Raw genomic sequence first — 24,390 nt, forward strand, 5'->3', positions numbered from 1 at the left:
TTATTAATAAAAGTAACATATGATAAATAGTATTTTTATTTAAATGGATTTATAAAAAATAAAATAAATAATTTTTAAATATTATATTTAATTATAAAAATTTTAATTTTTTAAAATTAAAAAAAAATTTAAATAATAAATATTAAAATAAAATTGTAAATAATAATATTATTAAAAAAATAAAAAATTAAATAATAATTAATATAAAAAAATGTTTGTGAAAGGTAATGCGATGAATTTTTTTAAGGAAAGTGTCAGATAGGTCTGTTTCTCTCCACGGTGTCCGCCCAATTAAAATTCACCTTTCTCCCCGTGACCGTACGACTACCTGTGCCTTTTTCCTCTCTCTTCAATGCCCTTTTTCTCTCTCTCTAAAGTATATGTATCTGCGTCTGCAATATAGGGTTTATGACCTCTTCCTACCTTGCAAAACCCTAATTTTTTTAACCCATGAATAATTCTTTTAGGTGCTGGTGGTATATTTAGAATCACGCGATGGATGGAACAATCAACAATGAAGGAAGTGGTGGAGGCAGTGGGGATGCTTCAACTAGTGGCACTGGTGGAGCACAAGCGCCTGCTGCTCCGGAGCCAATTTCGGCGCAGGCAAATGCACCGCCGCCGTTTCTAAGCAAGACTTATGACATGGTAGACGACCCCGCGACGGACGCGATCGTTTCCTGGAGTCCGACGAATAACAGCTTCGTGGTTTGGAACCCACCAGAATTCGCGCGCGACCTGCTACCCAAGTATTTCAAGCACAACAACTTCTCCAGCTTCGTTAGGCAGCTCAACACCTACGTACGGATTTTTGGATGTTGCTCTTTCTGTTACTCTCCTGCTTTCTTCTTCTTCTCACGCTTTGCGTTGCTTTGGCTTGGATTTTTTTTTTCCTTCATTTGAGTTGGTGTGCTCTTTTATGTGCTTATCGTTTGAATTTTTTTTGGTTACGGTTGATTTGCATATGGAGATGAGGAATTATGTTTGAAGTTTGATTATTGTTATGCTTGTTGTAGATAGAGTTTTTTTTGCTAATTTTACAATGTATTTGTGGGCTTAGAGTCGCGGCCTACTTTCTACGATTAATTTTTGGATTGTTATAAAAATTTCATTTCTATGGTTGCTGAGAAGGTTGGGGAAGGAAAGAGGTTATTTATGGTATTTTATATGAGGTGTTTTGGAGGAGCGGTTATGGAGGAGCCGTTGCTGTATGTTTATGTTGATTGTTGCATAGGTTCTAGAATTGACAATTTCTGGGAACTGGGTTTCATTTCTGATTTGGAGAACAACTTGATTTGTGGATTAAATTTTCAATACCACAGGAAACTTATTACAATCTTGAATTGAATGGCGGAGGTGAGTGAGTGGGCAGAGACAAGAGTCATGATGAGTGAGATGGGCTAACTTGGGCTAGAACCAACAAGGTTAGAACTAACCAATTAGGTAGCTAACCTTCACCCTTTGAATTACTTTTGATCCTTCTATGTGGGACTCTTGATACTCCCCTCAAGTGGCAACCACTTGAACCTTGAAATCCTCCCCTTAAACCTTTAAACTTTGATGCAGCAGTAACACTGGGAACGAACCTGACACTTGAATTGAACTAGGTCATACCTGATCTAATGCCAAACCATATTACAAACTTAAATTGAACGGGTAGAGGCGAGTGAGTGGGCCGAGGCAGGAGTCTATGACTAGTGAGATGGGCTTACTCAGGCTAGGACCAACCATTGCTAAAAGGTTAGAACTAACCAATTAGGTAGCTAACCCTTCACCCTTATAAGCCCTTTGAATTACTTGTGATCCTTCAATATGGGACTTTTGACAAAACTCAATTGCTTGGTCTTTGAGGATATTGAGGGAAGAAAAAAGAATATTAATTGTTTTAATCATATGTAGGGATAGTCAGATGAATTAATGTCGGTCATTTTACCCCCTTTTAGTTCATGTGAGTTTTACTTCCCCTTTCTGGGTTCTTTTTTATTTCTGAATTCTGAGGCTGTTTTGGATTAAGGTATTATTTCCTTATAATAATTCGAGTAAGATCATTTTGTTTAGCTTGTGATAATCAAGTCAAGTTATCAAACATGTGGGCTTAGTCTAATCTAAAAATGGTTTGCTCCGTGAATTCTGATTATGCATCCTTATTTGGTTGTTCAAACTTTGGAAATTTGGGGAGAGGAAGAGGAGATAGTACTTTGAATTGTAGGCAGAAATTTAAGAGGGGAGACACCCAAGTTGGTGTATTTTCTTTGCAATAGAATTATTTACTTTAGAACCAGAAAGAAAGGAGGTCTTATTTCTGTTCTTTTGGGAGTATTGTCAATGTGTCTTTTCATTGATGATGTGTTTATGTGAATGATAGTGCCTTCTAGCGGTGAAATTTAATGTTACAGTTTTGAGGTTGGAAATTAGGTAATTTAACTGTCAGAAACACCTTTGGTCATTAGAACTGGGGCAAGAAAGAGAAGTCGGTTTCTTCCTCTTAATATTTTATTTGTTCGAGTTTGGAGAGATGAGAAATTGGCCTCAATCAAATCAGATTTGAGCAAATAGTTTGTAAATAAATTATTGTGATTATAGTGTATTGGAGTAACAGCGAAGGTTATGTTGCAGTACACTTGTGGGAAATTTTAATATGTTACAAAACTTGTCTTTTGGTTAATAGGAATTCATGAGTAAAAAATAGAGATTATTTTCGGTACTTGTTTATATTTTCTTTGAAAGGTTAGGAATTTGTAGGTTGCTTCACTTTAATTAGACTCAGATGACATCGAGATTTGATTGTTTATTTTCCCCTGACACAATGGATATGTCACAATTTTAAGGTTTTAATTTATCTTCTCCCTGCCTTTTTCTCAGCAACCAAATGGAGCACAAATGGAAGAATAAAAAAAAGGGAAAGAAAGCACATCTCAGGTTTATCTTGACCTGATTACAAGGTTATTAAGGATCTTGGCTTTTGAATTATATTATCTTTTCTAAACTAGACTAGCTATAGTCTATGGGCAAAGTAAATTTATGAATTGTTGTTTGTTTAGAGAGTATAGGTGTCTAATCACTTTTTGCTACTTGTGGAAGAAACTCAGCAAGAACAATTCCTTCATCTTGTAAATTTGGTTATGGAAATTTTGACAATCTTGTAATGCTATTTCTGCTCCATGACAACTTTTAGGATATGGACTTGATGGAATGATGCATGTGTGTACTTACTGTAATCCTTTCAAGCTTATTTCTGCCGTGAATCAAAACATGCTTACTCTCTGTTTCTGGTGACACGAGTCTCTCACTACAACTTAATGAAACAAAAATATATTTGAGAAGATTTAGTAGTTAATGAAACCTCACCTTTCACAGGAATCTTTCACTAAGTTCTAGTTTTTACCTCATTCATACAGGGATAGCAGCATTTATGTGATCTAGGGGGGTATTTAACTCCTAAATAGTAAATATTAAGTGTGATAAATTAAGTAATGGGCATGTTGTACTAACTGCAAACAATGTATGCATTACTAAGTTGGAAAATAGAGAAATGTATTGTTATGTTTTTTATGTCCTTTTCTAAGTATATTGTTTTCTTGAATCTTTCTTGACTCCTTACTAGCAGTATATTTCTTAAATGAGGATCTGGTTAATTTAATTTTATTCTTTTATCGTGCATGAGCTTTTTTCTTTTAAAAAAATTATTGATTTATAAGAAGTGTGTCTGGTAGAAGTTGTTACATGCATTTGATGTGACACGGACATATCTACATGCGGTATGATCCTATGATATTTACTCTATTAAAAAGTAACTCAAGGGGATAGTATCATCATAAGTTTATTTTCTTTCATGTGCAGTTATATTTTTTTTCTTGTAAAAATTGCTTAATTTTGATGTGCCATATGTATCTCCATTTCAAGTCTTTACCATGGTGCCGTAGTGACAAAATGCTGGTAAGCTATTTTGTGAAAGTTTATTGGGATCATGCATGGTGATTAATTCATCACATGAGGTCGGTAAAGGTTGTTATAGGTCCAAATAAGCTTTTGAGGAAAAAGTTTGTAGCCTTTCTACTGCTTTGTGCCATGTTCTCATGAGAGAGGAATCGTCATAATTCATTTCTTTTTTATTTTCCATAAAATTTCTTTATATTTATTTATGAAGATTTAGAAGCATGGTAGTGGTTTGGGGAGTGGGACCTCTTAATTATGTGTATATTTGCCTGGTTTGAACTTCACAGTGTAGTAAATTTTAAGGTGCAAGTATGAATGTGTTGCAAATAGACCGGATGGCAAGATGCATTTGTTTGTGGAGATATTTTTAGGCATTTTGTGTGAACTAACTTCCTTAGAATTTGGGACATGGGTAGGGTTATTATGATCACTATGGTCTGATTGCCCTCATGTGTGTAAGTTTGAAATATGTGAATAGAATTTTGTAAGAATTTACAGCGGATCATGATGATATACTTATGTGTTAATTATACATAGTTTAATGCCAGTGATTGATTAACCAACTCTGAAGAGAGAAAGGGAAATGTGTTTGGCTTGTCAAGCTGTGCCTGCACTTCATTGCCTGGTTTTTCAGGGCTTTTTTCTTCTCTTCTTTTTCTCCCCTTTTTCAGTGTGGAGAAAAGGAAAAATATAAGATAAATGTTACATAATCTGGGGGAGGCAGGAATGGATGATGAAAATCATAATAAGATTGGAAGAAGACAAATATTCTCTCGCTCAACTTTTTGCGAAAATCCAGAATGCACTATCCTAATATGTCTTGACCTCCCATTTTTGCACCCTGTAATACAATGAAAAAGAACCTTGTTTATTTCCTATAATTGTTAGGGGCCTTAAGGCCTCCTTACTAAGTCATTTTGATGAATTCCTATATAAGAATGTGTAAGTAAAGTTTCAACAGCAGAGAATTGTTGTCTTCCTATGCTTTTAAATTTCCAATCTTGTAAAGATGAGTGATTCAGTTTCAATGAGGCATTGTGAAATTGGATGTTCAGAAAGTGTAATTTTGGCAATTTTTTAAAGCTCTTGGTGATTTATTTAGTTGCAGTGAAGTTTTGCTTTTTTGCTTTATTCAACATTTTTGTGCGCTTTATTTGTCAAACAGGGTTTCCGGAAGGTTGATCCAGACCGCTGGGAATTTGCCAATGAGGGATTCTTGAGGGGTCAAAAGCACCTACTTAAGAGTATTAGTCGACGAAAACCTGCTCATGGACATGCTCATCAACCGGTACAAAAACCTCACGGACAAAACTCATCTGTGGGTGCCTGTGTTGAGGTTGGGAAATTTGGGCTGGAGGAAGAGGTTGAGAGGCTTAAGAGGGACAAGAATGTGCTTATGCAAGAACTTGTTAGGTTGAGGCAGCAGCAACAGGCTACTGATGGCCAATTGCAAGCCATGGTACAGCGACTTCAAGGGATGGAGCAGCGGCAGCAACAAATGATGTCTTTCCTGTCAAAGGCTATGCAAAGCCCTGGCTTCTTGGCTCAGTTTGTACAGCAGCAAAATGAAAGCAATAGACGCATAACAGAAGCTAACAAAAAACGAAGGCTCAAACAAGATGGTATTTCTGAGAATGAGAATTCTAGTGCTCCTGATGGCCAAATTGTGAAGTACAAGCCTCTGATAAATGATGCAGCAAAAGCCATGCTGAGGCAAATGATGAAAATGGATGCTTGTTCCGGGATTGAATCTTATAACAATGGTCTTGAAGTTTTCCTAATTGGCAGTGGCTCACCATCATCCAGCGGAATGGAGAGTGGGAGGTCTTCAAGCCATATATCAGAGGTGACTCTTCAAGAGGTCACACCAACTACAGGTGATTCAACCTATGTACCAGTAGCTTCAGGGCATGACCCTGCAGCTTCCATTTCAGAAATAAAATGCACTCCATGCATTCCCAGTTCTGAAAAGATAACAGCTTCTCAGCTTCCTGATATGAGTGCACTGGTTGGATCACAAGAGGCACCCTCCATTTCTGTTCCTCAGTCAGATGTAGTCATGCCAACGCTCTCCCAAATACCAGAAATGGTGCCTGAAAGTATTGTTGATATTCCTGGCGAAGGTTATGAGGAGCCTGAGACTGGCAATGATGGATTTATGGATCTGACTTTAGTAGGAATTGAAGATGTTCCCTCAGATCCTGATATTGATATGTTGCTTGAAAATTCTAGCTTCTGGGATGAACTCGTGCAAAGCCCAGTACTTGAGGATATTGAATCAAGCTCTGTGGATGGTGAAGCAAAGGGAAACGATGTGCAGCCAATGGACAGTGGTTGGGACAAAACTCAGCACATGGATCAGCTTGCAGAGCAGATGGGACTTCTCACATCAGATGCTAAAAAGCTTTGATCTGATTTACAGAATGTACATCCTGCACTCTGCCCTAGGTAAACACCTTGTTAAACTTTTGACCTTTAAAATCATATGTTCCTCTTTCTTTGGCCATTGAAAAAATAGTCGATACCTTTTGTACTTGTTTGCCTGTGGTTTTTTCTTTACATATATCGAGACATAAATTAGCTCTCTTCAAAAGTTTTAATCTGAAATTTTAGTGATCTTCTCTGTTCATCTTTCGGGGAAATTCAAGATCTCAAGAAACATAAGATGTTTTGCATCCATGTCTTTGACATTGCACCCTTGTATATCTTGAGCCTTGCTCCTTAGTAGAAGCATAAATGAGTTGAGCTGCTTATGAGTTATTTGGACTTGACTCGCAAAAATGGTTGAATTATACTCCAGGTTTAATTAAGTCAAGCTCGAACTTGAGCAGCTTGAATAGTGAGTTGAGCCGAGCAAGTTCAAGCATCACAATACTCAGCTGGAATGGTCTGTGAGCCTAATTGAGTATATATGTTTTTGTATAATTTTAAGTAATAATTTATAAATTCAAGTTTGAACTCAACCTCACTCTACTTATTCAAGATTTAATTTGAGATTAGTCAATAATTTTATTGGTGATTTGAGTCAAGTTGAGCTCGAGTGTTTGCCCCGTGGTGTGGATATTAATGGGTGTTTGCTCTCATTCAAAAATACAATCGTTGAATCAACTTTACTAGGCATAGTTATTTCGTGTAAAAAGTCTCTTTGTAAAGAGCGGATTCAGTCATCTATGCGCTAATGTTAGAAGACCATGTGTTCAATCATGTTGCTGCGACTGAAAGTGATGAAAGTGATATATTTGAGATAGCAAGCAGACCTATTAATCCACAAAAGGTGGATTTTTACATTTTTAATGGTGTTTAAGAGCTTGAATTGGGAATTTACAAAAGACACAAGCTTCTTTAAAGCAGTTAGCTGCCATATGTTTTCTCATTCAATTAATGCCTATGCTATTACGATGATTATCATTGTAAAGTACATCTTGGGTAGAGTATAGATATTGTGCAAGCAAATGGGTTTCTAGAGGAAATGTAAATGAAAGGGGAAAGCCCTTCAGTTGGAACTTATAGTTGCATATATTCATGGTCTTTGTAGAGCTGGTTGTTTTATCTAGGATTTGAGAATCATATATTCTACATATAAGAAGTTGAATTCAGCAATTCCAATAAACAGAAAAAGTTGCAGACAATAAATAAATAACCATGAATAGTCTCTCTACTTCATTGCTTCCTTCACCCAAGGAAGATAAATTTTGGTATTTAGATTTGTGAAATGTGTTTAAAAGCAATATCATAAACCTATTTGTTATTAGCTGTCTGCTAATGTTTACCTTAGTAGTTTAGAACGTTAAAACAAAAAAAAGGGTTGGGTTGGGGGGTTGGGGGGGGTTTGTGTGTCGCCCAGTTTGGACTTATGACTATCCGTGTCCCATTTTAAAACGCTGTTTGTTCAGAGAATGAGATAATTGGACGTTAAGAGCGGAAAAACCATATACCCAAACTGAGAGCCTGTATCATACTTCTAAGACCCTTTGGGTGTGAAGCTTGTTTATGAAATATCACGCTCGCATAACTCAGAAGCCTTCTCTTCACAACAAAAACGAATAAATTTACAATTTCATCTTCCTATTATGTGTTCATTTCTCTTTTATGTTAAAGGTTGATTTCTCTTTTATGTTAAAGGTTGAACATTGTATGAGAGATGTGACTACATAAATGCAATAAAACTATTTGTTTCGTAAATATTCCTTGATAAATGCTATGGTATTGTTCTTTGCTTCAATTTTGAAGGAAAAAATTGCCGCTGGTATTCAGGCCAGGATTGCTGCAATGTTCCTTGCAAAAGGTAATTCTTCATATGCTTTTTACTGTTAGTGTGCTACAAATTGTTGTTTCGTCTATCTTGAAAACTATTTTTGTTTGTAATCAGAAAATGAGCATGGTCGGAAGTACGAACCTCATTTATTATCATTTTCGTTACAAGGCTAATCAAGAGGATTGCAACTGTATGGGTGAGTGTATTTGTCCAACGTTCAACGTTGAGAGGGGTGGGGAAACAGTGTTCCTAAACTCAGATGTATACCATTTCTAGAGACTATTAACAATTTACATTCACAAGTTGCAGGAGAATAAATGCCAATCATTTATCTAATCTGCAGAAATTAGCTTTATGTTGCTGCTGATATGACAGATCTATCTAAATTCTGCATTCCATACATGCCATAGCTTGGTAAGAAGAGGGGCTCAGATGCAAGTAAATCAGATCCATTTCAATTATCAGTCTTCACTGTCGATCATTGAGATCAGCACTAGTCCTGTAATGTAGGGTATTGAAATTGCTTCTTGTCACAATAAAAAAAAAAAAATTCTTTGAATACACAAAGGAAACAACTACACTGCAGTCTTTCATGCTTAACTATCTGATAATATGGGATATGTTCACGCTCCACACAGTACTCATATTATCTAATGGTTTATTATTAATAGGCTTTAGCTCAGTGGTATTAGAGTTGTTTCTAGTTGGAGCAAAATGAACAAAAAGAAAAAAAAAAATCTAATGGTATATTTGATAAATGTGCATTCCAAATGAAGGTGAACTTGGTTTTCTGTTTTGAGTTAAAAATCATGAAATATCAACAAAATATCAAATTCAACTCTGAAACCCCCATAATTTCAAATCCTCATCTTCTCAAATGAAGCCATATTATAAGAACAAGGAAAGAATTGGGAATATATGATGGGCATAATGAAACAACTCTAAAATCATATTTTTCAAAAATTATATGAAGTGTTGTTATTCAAACGTGGTAGAGGAGTCCATTCTGCATATCTTTCAAAGAATGAGGCTAGACTAGCTTATTGTAGAAACCTCGGTAACCATACTCATTAAAAGCAATGATAGTGATTCCAGTGGAACTCTTAGTAGAAGAGAACTCATTAAAAGCAATGATAGTGATTCCAGTGGAACTCTTAGTAGAAGAGAGATGATGGATGTCAGCCAAGTTCTTAGCATTGGATAATGCATTTGCACACTCTCACACAACTCACAACGGAGGGGTAGCACTTCATCCCAAGTGCCAACAGGATTCAATCCAAGGTCATTTACAGAGGAAACTAGCTAGCATACACATCAAATCCATTGATTAGATGTCCTCATTTATGAGGGGAAAAAAAAAGGAAGACATACAAGATCTAGATGTTTCTACAATTTCAGCCCATAATTTTGATAGCCTCGTTAGAAAAAGATGTTCAACATAGTCCCTCAGGCTAATATTAATAATTGTGACTCTCAGAACACGTTAGGTTTTCACATGCTTGATGTTAGTCTGTCCACTTTGCAATCTTTAGCCAACGCAACAAAGCAACATAAACATGAAACCTTGAATATTTGGTTAGAGCTACATGCTGGAGCTAAACAGAGAAGCAAAAAGCATTACTTTTATACTTCAATAAAGGCACTTACTCTGCACATGTAAGCTCACGGATTTCTTTGATTGCTCTGCTAATACTATGAAGTGTCATTTTCTTCACCTGATTTTTGCAATAAAAGCAAAGCCTTAGTCATCTGTGGACAAGAATGAAGAACAAGAATGCAACAGTTGCGTGTAATTTACCTCTAGACTATCTACTTTGGCATTATGGTTCTCTGGAAGCAGACGGACTTCATCAATCAACTGGTTGCATTCAGTAACATTTTCAGGCGAGACAAAGTCCAATACAACATTAACGCATGACTGCAGTTTTCATTAAACATCAAAAGAACAACATTAACAAGCATTATGGCAAATTGAGTATTTTCATTCAATTAGAATCCAGAACTATACAACTTTACACACCTAATCAAATATGAAGTACTAATACCAAGTAGATAACTAGAACTTAAGGCAATTAGTTTTTGTTTTTATTTTCATTTTTTTTCTTTCCAAATATTCATGTATATTTTGGTAACTTAAGATGTTGGTGGAATTATAGCAAATGAAAGACGGCAAAAATAAATTTAAAAACAGATATCAATTCACTTCAGAAGTTTCTCAGATACTCAGAATTCAATAGTAGCACCCTACATGCTAAATTATGAAATTTCTAATAGTTGAGACCGATGAAAAGAATTCAATAACTATGCAGACTAGCAATTGAACAAGCTTTCTAAAATGGTAAAATTTCATAGTTTCTATGAATTACCTTAAGATTCCTAATTTGGTAAGGGCATCCAGCAGGAATGATGACAGCTTCTCCAACATGTTGCTCAAAAGTCCATGGTTCGATTTCTAGAAGGAATGGCAGCTTAGGATGTTGCAAAACGCTTCAGATTACCTATGATACACATACAAGAACAAATAGAAGTGATACTTACTGAACTCCTCCTTAAGCCTCTTTTTATGAGTTGTATCAAGAAAGAAGTTCTGATCAAGTATTGGATGACCTACCTGCAAGAGGCACAGGTAAATTATTAACTTGAACATAAGAATTAGAGACTGACATTTTATTCAGGACTTACAAGCTTTTGAAGGCCATATGTATGAGTGAACTCATTAGAGTGCCTTCTCAGGTATTCAACAAGCTTTGGAATGTCTTGTCTACGAAAGACATCCCACTGGGCACCACAATACTCAGCAACTTCTTGCTTTCTAAAATGATCCGAACCATCTGTATTCTTCCCACAGAAATTCATATTTTCTGATGTCCTACAGCTTTTAACAGGCCCAAAGAAAAATTTTGAGACTTCAGTATCTGTATCAGTATCAGAATCAGAATCATGTTCCCCATCAAGGAACAAGTCTCTATTTTTGAGACTTGTTTGTGCTTTGTGACTGGCAGCAGAAAACCAAGATACTCTAGCAACCTTCTTGTGTAAGCACATTTCTTCTGTGATCATATCATGTAAGCCTACTTCTTCCACACTTTGCCCATCATTTGGTGCTGCTTTGCTCACTTCATTTTGTTCCTTGCGTTTCTTCATTAACTTTCTTATATAATTAAGCTGTTCTGAAGATACAGGGACATCAGTGGTGTGTGCCAAAATATTAACCTGCAATCAGAAAGAGAAAAAATTTTAGAATACCACTCTCATTTTCCTCTCCACTGAATATGACGACCCAAACAAGTGTATGTTAAAAGGTTACAATAAGGGAAAAAATGCAAGAGGTGGTGACCTTGATTCTGGGTAAAGGCTTTCTGAGCAAACTAGAAGAAGAGATGTGACCTTGTAAATTGATGTTACATTTAGACCATATGAGAACAAACATTTTAAATTATCCAGAAAAGGGTAATTTAAGACCAGATAAAGGTGCCATAAGTAAAGCATGCTCATGATAACATATTTTTCAGGATTGTGCCAAGTATGGCACAATCAAGAGATAACTTTCTGCTCTGAGGAAGACAAGTGCATTTGATCTAAAGTTTAAAATAAAATTTACATATAACATTTGACATCAAAGTAGAAAAGAACAGAATGAAACCTACCATATCATATGAATCATAACGTAATTTTGCCACAGAATCAGCCTGAACAATATTCTCACCACTACCATAAGAGATATAGACACACGGACCAAGCTCAGGCTTCATGATTTCCTCTGGCAATTCTGCAGCAATGTTTAGAACGCCAGAAACGGGATCCATGTATTCTGGGAGTGGTAAAGCATGAAGGATTTCAGCATAATGAGCTGGAAAATGTTCTTGAAATAAATGAGAAGAAAGCCAGCCCTTCAATTTTAGTTTTTCATGCCACAGGTTGGTATGTGTTGGACCCTTAAAAGGCCCCATGAACAATTGCTTGATACCAATTTCTACCTGCCACATCAAATAAAAATTTTTATTATTCAGAATTGAAGGTGCTTTTAAACTGCATTATCCAATGAATCAAAATAACCCGTGTGTCAGAAAATCAGAATGCAAAAAGTATAGTTATAAAAAGGAAAAAAGAAATGATAAATAGCCAAAATACTGCAGTTTTGGCACTGAAGAAGATATCCACGCAATCCAATATTAGCTCAGATTCCTGATGAATAGCAATTGGATTTCATTGAGAAAATAAAAATCACACTATGTGAATATTAGTGTTGTCAAAATATCATGAAGACTAACTTGAAAAACCAGTAAGAGATAGCAGACTCAATTTTTTTCAAGTTGCGGAAATCTCACTAAAGGCAATATTTTGTGCAGTTGCCTGGAGCAGTTACCATCCAGCCAGACTTCATAGAGAACAAAGATACTTAGAGAAAAATGGTACCTACATTCTTAAGTGTCCACAGGCCATCATTCAAGGGAACCTGTTGGGTTGCACATCTTTTGACACTATCGAGCATAAAATTTATTGCAAGGGAACCTCCAAAAAAATATTAATGGTTACATTTCTACTTCTAAGAGAAGATAATGCATTTGCTACTGATAACAGGAATTTTCGGAAATATATTTACACATGAACATTTAAACTCCTTTTGAACTTCATAATCAAGTCCAATGTTACAATGCACAAAACCAAGTCATTTTATAATGAACAAGTAGAGAGAAAGAGCAAATAATGTTACTTGAACTTTTGAAAAACTAATATGTAAAACAGTTACACTGCATGTTAACATGGAACATGACAAAGAAAAATGCTAACCTCAAACCAGTCCAAGCAATCAGCAGCCTGCTCATTCTCAGATTTGGCAGCATTATTTTTAAGATAGGTGCAGAACATGACTATTGGGTCCCAACTAAGATCAGATGTATCCGGAAGAACATTACGAACTATTACAGGTTGACCTTTACCCCAGTGCTTCTGAAAATGTTCAAGGTTATCACTATGGAGGTCCATAACAGTAGGATAATACAGAAAGTTATCATTAGAATTTTCTCTTGTAGCTGCTTCTTGCAACTGCATAATCCCATTAACTTCACAGTCCATCCCAAAACATAATGAGCAGCGCGAGAAAACGTCCAAGGTTTCTGGCAACTCATACCAACCAATAATTTCCTCCGCACTTATTTCCAGTTCTTTGGTCCAACTTGAGGGGAAAACACAACTTAAGTCAAGGAGACTATCACCACAGCCACCAAACTCTGTGGGGGGACAAGGTATACCACTACCATCAGGAACTTTCCAACTGGGCAATAACATAGAAGAATCTAAATATTTATTGCCATAATTCCACTTAGAGATGCATGTTGATTTCATTTCTGAGGGTTGCTTTCCAAATATACTGGCTTTCCTTCTGCCAGGGCATTTGCACTTGTGGGTTTTAACACTTCCAGGTAAGCTCCCTTGAAAAATATCTTGACAACAACTTAAGCAAAGGTTATAGGAACAACTTGGGCAGCTTCTATGGAAATCCACAATGGCACTCTTGCAATTATTGCTGCTCCAGGAATTAAATCATGCAGCGGAAAGCAATGAAAGAAAATTAAATAAAGTATATTAAATATATCATAGCTTTTCCGAAGCATGGGACATACCAACACTTCTTATTGCAGCTGACTGACGCCTGCTGGATTTGAACATCTGCAGGTTTCTGGCCTGTTACAGACTGAAGGACATCAGAAGAAAGATCCCCTGTGGGTTAGTAGTGAAAGTTAATTTCATAAGATCAATAAGCATAACCATTGTGACTACCTTTTATTTTTGCCTCTATTTCTAGCTCAATGCTTTGATCTTGATTTAGTTGTTTCAGTACAGGAAGAAGCATACAGATCAAATAATGAAAATGTAAAACTTTGTTGACTTTACTCTTGTCCTTGGAGGAGTCCTGAACCATGTTTTTCATGTAAGTTTAAATATCGCGACTGAGTGTAGAAATGTGAATGAATTTGTTCATAATTTAGTCAAATTAGAAATCAGACCTTACATTCAATGTCCCTACATTGAATTGCAGAGCATGCCTTACAGCAACAAGTTCCAAGACAAACTGGACAAGCTATCTTAACTTCTTCTTGCATATCAGAATACCTAAATTCATTTGAACATCAAAATTACCAATTGGGCATCAATCCAAACAAATTGTTCAAACAAAACAAAAGGGTCAAAACCTTGAAAACACGACCCCTATGTATAGTTGGTGTTTTGAGCACAATTTGGAGCCATATCTGGGAAACAGACAGCATTTTGGCTTACTGGATACAAAATGCTCTCCCAAGCCATCATTGGGTGAAGTAATAGGCAAATGCATTCTAGTTTTATGAAATGATGTGACATGAACTGACATTACTTATTCGTGTTTCTATGGTTTTTAACTAATTAAATTCTGATGCGCAGGCTAACATTACGTTCTAACTTTGTTTCTTTCTTTTGTTGGTTCATTGAATTGTACCATTCGGCAATGACTTTTAAGTCCTAATCGTCTTTGCAATTTCTCTTCTAATACCATTTGGACCAACTCTTTCAAAACTATTATTAACTATATATGTAACATATGTACCATAGAATGATGATAACTAATAACGTAAACAAATGAATAAACAGAGAATTGAAGACAGTTTAAACAAGCTGATACTGAAAAAACATACTGGTCTTTGATGCAATCCATGCAATATAATTGTTTTCTACAACTCGAACACCTTATTAGCGTCTTCAATCCACTTCTCCTGCACAAATGGCATTTTTTCCTCTTTCCCCTCCTCAATCTCAACATATCCTTCTTGAAAGGTACAACCTTTAAATTAAATTAACACGCACCAAAAAAATACGGTTAACCACAAATTCAAGATTAACAGACAGGAGGTAGTAAAGAAATGGCCAATTCAAAAACTACCTGCAATGTACCAATTGGCATTGGCTCAATGTTTTTAGACCGAAAACATCTTCTAGTAACCGCACTGAAATCAGCTGCTCCAATTTTGATATCACATGGCATAGAAGAAGAAGCAGCAGCAGCAGCCGCAGCCGCATTGGAAAAATGTTTAGCAGGAGATATTGCCATTAATCCATTAGGCAAATCTCTCATTAAGTCTCCCTCGCTATTACTGCTATCAATATCGCTATCATTATCACTATTAATCTCATCAACCACGACTTTCTTCTTCTTCTTCTTCTTTTTCTTTCTCTTCTCTACTTCCCTTCTCAACACCATTCTTATTAGCTCCAGCTGCAAATCCCCTCTCTTTAGCCTCATCTTCTTCACAGCGTCACCAAGCGCTTCAGATTCGCCGATCAATTTCTTTCTCTTAATAGGCTTCCCCAATTTCACCAACCGTGACAACCTTTCCTCTTTCGGTGCCCTAATTTCGACATTGTGAGGCAGTGAATCTGCATTGGCAGTCGATTTCTTCTGGTACTTTCTTTGCAATTTAAGTGACTCGGGTACTTTCCTCTTGTACTGTCTATGGCGTCCCTGGAGATGGTGAATTTCACAGAGCTTCTTGTCGTCCATGACTCTCCTACTGCACCGCCATTGCCGCCCATCGGTCCGTTTACAGCGAAGATGCTCAGGCAAAGGCTCATTTTCCTCCATTAAGGAAGGAAAAATTTTAACTTTCTGGTAAAATTCGGAACTTTCTCGGGAAAGTGACGGAAACAGTGTGGTTTTTTCGCCGGTGTTATAGAAAACAGAGAAGGGAGTGAGTGAAGAAAGAATCGTTTGCAGGGTTTTAGGGAGGGCATTTATGGAAGGGAGTAGGCAGAAACAGATGGCAAAAAGGTGTAATTTTTGGGAAAAGGGGAGTGCAATTTGGTCTCGAAATCTTCAATATAGTCACGATCGATGATTTAAGAGATTGAGCTGAGGAATCTTTATGGAGAATGCAAATTTTGCCCTTTTGTTTTCTTTTTGGACTTGCAAACAAGATATCTGCAGTAACACCCCCACCTATGCAATCATATATAAATCAGATCACATTTAATTCTCTATTTTCCCTCTTTTTTTGGCTTATTTTTCTGTAATATGTAATGTTCTTTCTGTGATTTTGGAGGCTGTTTTGCCCCAGAAATTCAGAATTGCAGAATGCAATTTATGGCAGCTTTTTATTTGCTGTATAGTGATTGATGCAATTACTGATTAATGATAATTAAGGGTCATAATCTCAGTTATCTGTAAATGAATTGATTAGTGTCTATCACACACAAAGGTTCTGTGATCGGATAACTTCTACCAGGTAAATATATAGGGAGCAATTTTCTTCTGTTGCACACCATTTTGAATCAAAATATCATACAATTCAAGAATTCATTTATTTATACAGAACTCTAGAATTGGCAAGCACGGGACGCCACATCAAGTTCAGAGTTTAGTATAATTCTCAACTACATAAATGGCTTATTGCAGTTTCCAAACTTGCAGAGCAATGGTTTAAAGGAAAGGGTTTTTTTTTTTTTTTTTTATAATTAGCTTTGGTTGTGACTCGAATTTGAAAATTTTCATAATTGAAACTAAATTATATTGATAGAAGAAAAGGCGTTTTAGTACCCATAAAACGAAGTTACTGCTAGGCTGCTAGCTATTAAATGAAGTATTTGCCATTCCAACATTATTCTGACCGAATTCTCAAGAACTTAAACCATACAAATTAGCTAGTCTTGTCCTGCTTCTTTTTACTATTATTAAGCAAGGAATCTTCGTTCCTGTTAAGAAAGATACGACAAGGCTATCAAGTCCATGTACATAAAGTCTAATCCAATCCAAAATGTGAAAACCAAAGCCCAACCCATGTCAAGTTATGGTTTTCCAATTCTCCGGCAAAACTTTGAAGATGTTTATTCAAACAGGCAGACACATTCATATCCGCGGTTCACACAAAATGGTGCAATTTGCAGCTTTTGGGGTTCTTCCTGCTTCCTTTAAAAAAACAGAAAGAAAGGGAAAAGAAAAAAAAAGCTTATTTACAGAAATGAAGTGATAATGTGGAAAGCAGTCAAGAATGCTTACATGAGCTCCCAGAAATATAATTAAAACTGAACGTACTCCTTTTTTTCCCCTGATAGATAAGGTTGCGAGTCATTGTCATTGTTGTGCTAAGTCAACCTCTCAATTTTTCAATTCATGATCCAAATTAAGTTGGATTAATGATCCTAAAAGTAGCATATCAATTAGCAGTAACAAAAATAAATAAAAGGGAGGCTATATTATCAGAAGGAAAAAAGAAAGCCACCCACCCTTCCCTTAATTATAAAGAGGAAGAGGAAAAAAAAAAAAAGAATAAGGTGGTTTTTCCTCCCTTTGAAGCAGAGAAAAAAGAATTGCTGGTAATTGATAAAACAATATCCTATATTCTATGACATAACAAAGTAACAACATTACTTTTTTCCCTACCATTTTCAGGTTTACCTTGTCCAAGCAGTGCTTCCTTCAATTTCTTGTTATATATATAGAGAATAGAATTGTTCCAGAAAAATGAAAAACAAGATTGAGTGGAGCGCTGGTGAAATAATCCCATACCATCCAAACCCCAGAAAAATTGTAGGTAATTCATCAAAGCTGCACTCAATGAAGTTTCTCCAATCTGGGAGCCTCCAAAACTGGCCTCACTTGCAGGAGATACCCAGAAATACTTAAAATCATCCTTAATATATGGTAAATTATGCATACAAAATGTACTACGCAACTCTCTTCATAGTTGTACCACCACGTTAGAGAGGATTCTTATATATGTTGGCTGCTAAAGGTGAAATAAATTTGAAAAGCTATCGAATAGGATCTGTACTTCTTAACTGTGTACTGGATTCTTTTACTACGCTAATTTGTCCCCTTCAAGTTCAACTCCCCTCTTCTGCATCTTATAATTGTCATTTTGAGTCTAAAATGATGGGTCCTTTTTTAACATTTTTTAGAAGTTGAAGGCATAATTTTCTAATCGTAGAGCCCTATATAACATTAGAAGTCAACTAGCTACCTCTTTTGTAAAGGAATGTTTCAATATTATTTTAGAACATTTGAAATAAAATTATTAAATTAGTTGTCGTTTATATATTTTTATTTTCCTTAAAAAGAATGATTTGACAGATATTTTGATCATAATATCATTGGTGAATGATTTGTCTTTAGGGTTACGTAAGGTATATCATGAAAAGGTTGTCCCATATATCCTTGTTTGTCTCGTACATCCTTGTTAAGTCATAACCGGCCACAGGAGGTTCACCATCGTGCGCGGAACCTACTAATCTAATGCTCCAAGGAGATTTTGTTTTGTGTGTTAATATAAAATATTTGAGTTGAAGTATAAATTTGGATCAGAATCACATGTCATGTGATGATTGCATGACTTCTTGTCAAGAACATTACAAATGGAGGAAGAATTCTGACAATCCGTCTACAAGGTGATGTTAACCAGAAAGGAAGATGCCTCGACAAAATATTAAGCATCCATCTTACTCGAAAAGATAAAGAAACCTACGCCTAGAGAAAAGAATTATCAATAATTACATGAATATTTACAATTTGCATTTACCTTTTTAGAAGAACGATCTTACCCTCAGCATCTTCATGCACAATGCTCAGTACATCATCAGGAGGAATATGCAACCAAACTTTAGGCTTCTTGAGTTGGTGTCCTATTTGAGCCAATTTATCAGCAGCTCTATTGCCTTCCCTATAAACATGAGTCACAATGCAATTGTCTAGTGCCGGTTGATCATGTTTATATCTCCAACATGCCTTCGCATTTCTGCACACTTCACCTCTCTTCCTTTCACTACAATTTCCACAAATGTTTTGGCATCTCCTTCAAGCCACACATTGCTCCAGCCATTTTCTAACACCAACTCCGGGCCTCTTCGAAGCACAGCCACTTCTGCTATGGTGTTAGTAGTTCTGCCTATGGATTCTGCGTAACCCAGTAGGAATTCTGCCTTGTGATTCCTGAAGACTCCTCCAACGCTAGCTTTGCCTTCTCTGCCTTTGCATGAACCATCGAAATTCAATTTAGTCCATCCTATTTTAGGTTTCTCCCATGCCACAGGTACAGGGTCGCTGTGCCAATTCCTAATCAAAATACAAACTGGGTTTTGTGTTATTCTTTGGAATCTAAACATGTTAGTGTTCAATGGTAACATTGTGTAGGTATTTTTCTTGAAAACCATTCAAAAGGTAGCTATAGAATGTATGAAGATATGTACAGAAAACAGAAAATTTGTTGTTAGAAAAGGCCTATGGAATGAAGATGAGAAGTCTAGATACAAATATATGGAAGCAAGAAGTAAGAATCTAGAGAATTTTCAAAGGGAAAATGCGAAAGTATTTTCATGTTCATATGAAACTATTGCTTCACGTACTGTATTAATAAAGATGGAATGGAAAGAAATGAATATTTATAAGAATATTAAGAATTAAATGGCGAGAAAGCAACGTTTTGATGATGATAATTACAAAAACAGCTACAAATTAATTAGAAGAGACAGAGAGATTTCTTCATGAAGCAGAAAAAAATATATATATAAAGAAAGGGTTGAGTGCTGGAATGCTTTTGGTATTAGAAAAGAAGGGTTGCATGAGAAGCAAAGAGTGATTCCATGCTGACCATTGGAGTCGTAACTGTAAAATTCTTGAACATGGCTATATTTGTTCAACTGCTGGCAGCAGTTACTCCGCACGTTTCTGGTCATTGTTTCAGTATTGGGTTATGATAATATGGGTGATTATTAGCTACCCCATCATACAACATTTTAATTTACCTCATCTCTTTTATATGTTTGTTTTTAACAAAAGTAAAACTTACTATATAAATAATCACCGTTAAATGAATTAGGGCCTGTTTGATTTAAATATTAGCCTATAATTATTACCTTTAATTGATAGCTGATAATTGGTAGTTGATAATAGCTGATTTATGTTGAGTGTTTGTTAAAATTATATTTAATTATTACTGTTGATATATGAAACGACTAATAAGGTATATATTATATAATTTATTTTATTATTGAAATAAATATAAAATTATAAATTTATTATATTATATTATTATTAAATTAAATATATAATTATTAAATTAATATATTATATTATTTATTATATTATTCAAATAAATATATAAGTATTAATCTATTGTATTATATTATTTATTTTATTATTAAAATAAAAAAATAATTAAATTTTTTTTAAAAATAATTAAATAACTTTATAATTAATAAAGTAATTATTATTGATTATAAAAAAAACTTATAATTAGTTTTAAGTTTTTAGATGTAAATATTTTATATTTTATATTATTACTAAAAAAATATTTTAACAAAATTAAAATTTATTAATTAAGATATTAAAATTACAAATCAAAAAGATAAAAGTATTAATAATATTAAATTTTGAGTTAAATGAAAAATGATAATATGATCAGAATAAAAAATAAAATAAAATTAACTATTGACTAATGAGAAACAGTTATAAAAATGGAGCTGATACAAACTGTAACTGATGAGTAGTTACCCATTAACTATAAGTTTTATTTTTTTAAACTTACCAAACACAATTGTTCACTTGTTTGAGTGTCTATCAGCCATAAACTGCATTCAAGAGGTGAACCAAATACCCTTTTAATAAGTTGTAATCTATTGATGAAATGACTATATATATATATCCCTCTTAAAATGTATAAGACGAATCCCACATTAAAAGAAATAATTAAAAAATGGTAATATAAAATATTACTTAATTTTCAAGTATTTTTATAATAAAAGATAAATAAAATATTAACTATTCTTAAATTAAAAAATGGTAATATAAAATATTATTATAAGCTACTTTCTCTTTTAAAACAATAATTCATTTATTAATTTATTATAATTCTCTTATTTAATATAATATTAAAAAAATTAAAAATATCCTTTGAAAATAATTTAGTAATACAAGTCATTTAATTTTTGATGGAATAACATAAATAAAAAATTCATTAGGAAAGGGCTAAATGAAATTAATTACATTAACTATTTAATTTTATTATCTTAAATTATATGAAAATAAAAATAAATTTATTTCTATGAGAAGGAAAGAGTATTACTATTCAATGCTATTAATCTATGATTTCTTAAATCGAGTCCAAAGTAACAGGAAAAATATTACCATTAACAAGCCTTTTGAATTCACAAGTAACTGAGATGTCACTGGTTTAAGAGAAACTCAGGCACTCAACCATGTATTGATGTCCAGGGGCGACGGGACAGAAAATGAAATTCATCTTTACAGTCAATTCTAATATTGGGAAAGCGAACCTATTGTTTCCAATGCGACTTCATCTTCTCTTCATCAGAAATGGCTCCTCAGAATGAATTGTTAACCATAAGCCACAGCCAATCAAGAGAAACCCCCGCAAATATGCCGCCTAACAAGAACACAACAAGAAAATTACCCAGGGCATTCTGTTCAGGTCCCTGTACGTGCAAAACCAGGAAAATGAAATTTCATTAGAAACCACATCAAAATCTTACATTTGTTACCCGTGATAACATACTCGTGTGAAGTTGTGAAGTGTGAAATACTAACATTGTAACCTTTGGGTGCAACTGTGAGGACACACACAGTGAGATAACCATTTGTTAGTCCCAGAAAACATGTGAACATAATCATCCATCCCTGATCAGCATATTTTGCAGTGAAGTAAAATGCGGGAATGAGTAGAAAACGTGAAAGAACAGCAATCATGAGGCCCTTTCTAGACTCTAATTTCAAGCGTTCCACCAGGGGAATGAATCTTGATATGAGATCCCAAACATTGTACATTGCAATCAGAACAAGTGTATACCTGAAAAGCCATAGTTAATCTGTCTCCACGAAGTCCTTTTCCAATAGGGTAAAGATCAAAATCAAGAGTTTGCATTTACCATTTTCCCAACTTGTGTTCACCAGTATTTTCATATATGAACCCAGGGAAAATTGATAATGTCAGTACATATATCAGAAAAAGGTCAATTGCATAATCAATATTTTTTAAGTACAATTTTTTATTGCTCAATCGTTCAAGTTGCTTGGGGTCAGCCTGCAAGAAAACCATATATTGGACTGGATTTCAGGATTTCAAATTAAATTTATGAACATGTAAATACTTAAATGAGAATGAAGAAGGTAGAAATCTTTCCAAGCGATAAAAGTGCGGAGAGATTACAAGGAAGTTGCATTACTTCTTCTTGGGTTTGGATTCCAGCAGCTGCAAGATCAGCTGAAACAGTTTTCGATCCTTCTGAGGCTGCTTTTGCGCGGTAGTACTTCACTATTGGCAGTTTAGGGAAGACAAATGAATACAATAGAACACATAGAAACTCCAACAAAGTGGAGATTGCTAAAAATAACACTGCAAAAGTTAAACAACAAATGGCCATTAACAGGCATACTTCGAAATACAGAATCAAAATGAAACATTGACAAGTAATTTTGTCTAAATTCTAAAGGTGAAAGAAAAGAGTCACCTACCAACTCCCTTTCTAAGCCCATTACGAGCCTTTTCAAATGCGGCTTTTGTGATTAACCTTAAAGCAGATGTCAGTGCTCCTGATGCAGCCAACCCAGCAAGGAAAGACTTCATATATACCATAACAAAAAACCAAGATGTATCAGGGTCTCCGAGTAATATTGAAAATCCAAGAGTTTAAAGAATAGCAAGAAGACAAACTTGGATGAATTCAGGGCACATGAAAGACAAGTCTCCAACCATTCCACCTTGAACATGAGCATCTGAAACCCCAAAAACAGCAACTATCGCACATATGCCAAGGAAAGGTCCAATTCCTCCTCTGCCTGCTGTAGCCAAGTCCGGCTGTCATGATTTGGCAGCAAAGTGGAGCCAAATTACTTAGAAGGAATGAGTGACTATTCAAATTGAATTGGATGAGATGAAAAATGGAGGATTAACAGTACTTACAACCAAGAGCATCAAAGTACTTGCAGTGAAGAGAATGTATCCAGCTATGTTCCGCTTTCTAGTATCAACCTTTGATTCATTGTATGCTAGTAACGCCATTGTCCCGAGTGCAAATGGTTGATAGACAAGGGTTAGCACCCTTGAAGGATGGTAACTCTTCAAATAGGGGGAAAAAAGGAAAGAAAATATCATCAAATAAATATTTCTGAAAACAGTACCAGGATTAGTAATAAGAAAAGTTAGGTTCAGAAACAAATGGAGGTACCCACCTTAGGGAACAAACTATAGTAGTATTCTCCTACGTTTAGCATAGTGCTCCATGCAATAAGGGACCCAAGTCCAAGAATCCAACAAACAAACATTGCTTTATATTTTCCCTGAATATCAAAGAAATTACAATTAATTGAAAGAAATTTCAAGAATTCTAATGAAACCAAGGAAACCAAGTATGAGCACAAACCTCAAGCCTTGTTGGCGGAGTTCCACTTCCATCAGCAATAGTCATGGCTAGTGGCTAGTTTAATACCCTGCAAGGATTCAGAAGCGTAAACATGAAATTGTTAAATACTTATAAAAATATGAAATGCAAGAGATATTATTTAAAGGCAGAAACCTTATCAAGATTGGCGCTGAAAACTTCAAAAAAAAAAAAAAGATACGATGTTACCTTACCTTTTTCTTTTATGAGGTTTCCTACTGCAAAGGAGTCTGTGAAAGCAAATATGAGGGAGTGTGGACTACAGAATTCGAAAGTAGAAGAAGAAGAAGAAGAAGGAGATTAAAGATTCTCTTCCTTTTAAATACTTTCTTTGAAATTGTGAATTGACAATAAAAGGTTGAGCATGGAAAGTGAATCAAAAAATTTTTAAATGATAATAGGATCTTTGTGGGGATTTGTATAGCCATTAGCCAGCGAAAGGTCAACTAAATCCATGGCAGATGGTATACTTTGTCTTCTGATTCCAATACTGTAATTAGGAAAAATGATTTTTTTTATTAATCCGCCTTCACCAATAATTACTGAGTTGCAAACATCTGATTCAATTCATTAGATGTGTGATATTCAATTCCTCCCTTGATGATGAGCTGAACAATAACATAATTTGATTAGATATTGGCAAGTTCAGTAGAGATTTAATTTCAATTTCACTGCATGCATAACCATAAATAGTCCTTGAAGAGAGTTGATCCATGTCCAAGGAATCTGCAAGATTAATTGCAACTTTGAATTACAGAATTCTATTGGAAGCAACTTGCATT

The 24,390-nt window shown here is 35.0% G+C and overlaps 3 protein-coding genes across 5 annotated transcripts; 1 reads left to right on the forward strand and 2 right to left on the reverse strand.

Annotated features, from left to right (window-relative positions):
* The first annotated feature begins 252 nt into the window (after nt 1-252).
* LOC110666719 (heat shock factor protein HSF8) lies at nt 253-8,527 on the forward strand. 3 transcript variants are annotated; one of them, XR_002497192.2, is made up of 4 exons: nt 253-801; nt 5,102-6,384; nt 8,167-8,221; nt 8,306-8,527. XR_002497192.2 is itself a non-coding variant. In XM_021827308.2 (3 exons), the coding sequence occupies exons 1-2, from the start codon at nt 496-498 to the stop codon at nt 6,344-6,346; spliced, it is 1,551 nt and encodes a 516-aa protein (XP_021683000.2). In that variant the 5' UTR covers nt 253-495; the 3' UTR covers nt 6,347-6,384; nt 6,737-7,576. The 3 variants fall into 3 exon arrangements, 2 of the variants coding, with proteins under 2 accessions (XP_021683000.2, XP_021682999.2); XM_021827308.2 differs by lacking the exons at nt 8,167-8,221; nt 8,306-8,527 and adding an exon at nt 6,737-7,576; XM_021827307.2 differs by lacking the exons at nt 8,167-8,221; nt 8,306-8,527 and having other exon boundaries at nt 5,102-6,565.
* Nucleotides 8,316-16,296, reverse strand: LOC110666717 (lysine-specific demethylase JMJ28). Its single transcript, XM_021827306.2, has 13 exons — nt 15,108-16,296; nt 14,863-15,008; nt 14,200-14,305; nt 13,973-14,105; nt 13,816-13,876; nt 12,983-13,718; nt 11,839-12,168; nt 10,874-11,404; nt 10,730-10,802; nt 10,558-10,643; nt 9,990-10,109; nt 9,839-9,906; nt 8,316-8,690 (listed from the first exon to the last, which is right to left on the reverse strand). The coding sequence occupies exons 1-13, from the start codon at nt 15,804-15,806 to the stop codon at nt 8,660-8,662; spliced, it is 3,120 nt and encodes a 1,039-aa protein (XP_021682998.2). The 5' UTR covers nt 15,807-16,296; the 3' UTR covers nt 8,316-8,659.
* A 4,929-nt stretch (nt 16,297-21,225) lies between these two features.
* On the reverse strand, nt 21,226-23,696 carry LOC110666742 (equilibrative nucleotide transporter 3). The gene is made up of 9 exons (XM_021827336.2): nt 23,591-23,696; nt 23,400-23,507; nt 23,131-23,286; nt 22,882-23,025; nt 22,683-22,788; nt 22,394-22,563; nt 22,097-22,251; nt 21,759-22,017; nt 21,226-21,646 (listed from the first exon to the last, which is right to left on the reverse strand). Exons 1-9 carry the CDS (start codon nt 23,633-23,635, stop codon nt 21,536-21,538), a joined length of 1,254 nt encoding a protein of 417 aa, XP_021683028.2. The 5' UTR covers nt 23,636-23,696; the 3' UTR covers nt 21,226-21,535.
* Nucleotides 23,697-24,390: the final 694 nt, after the last annotated feature.

This window comes from Hevea brasiliensis, chromosome 18 (assembly GCF_030052815.1).
Source record: "Hevea brasiliensis isolate MT/VB/25A 57/8 chromosome 18, ASM3005281v1, whole genome shotgun sequence".
Lineage (NCBI taxonomy): Eukaryota > Viridiplantae > Streptophyta > Magnoliopsida > Malpighiales > Euphorbiaceae > Hevea > Hevea brasiliensis.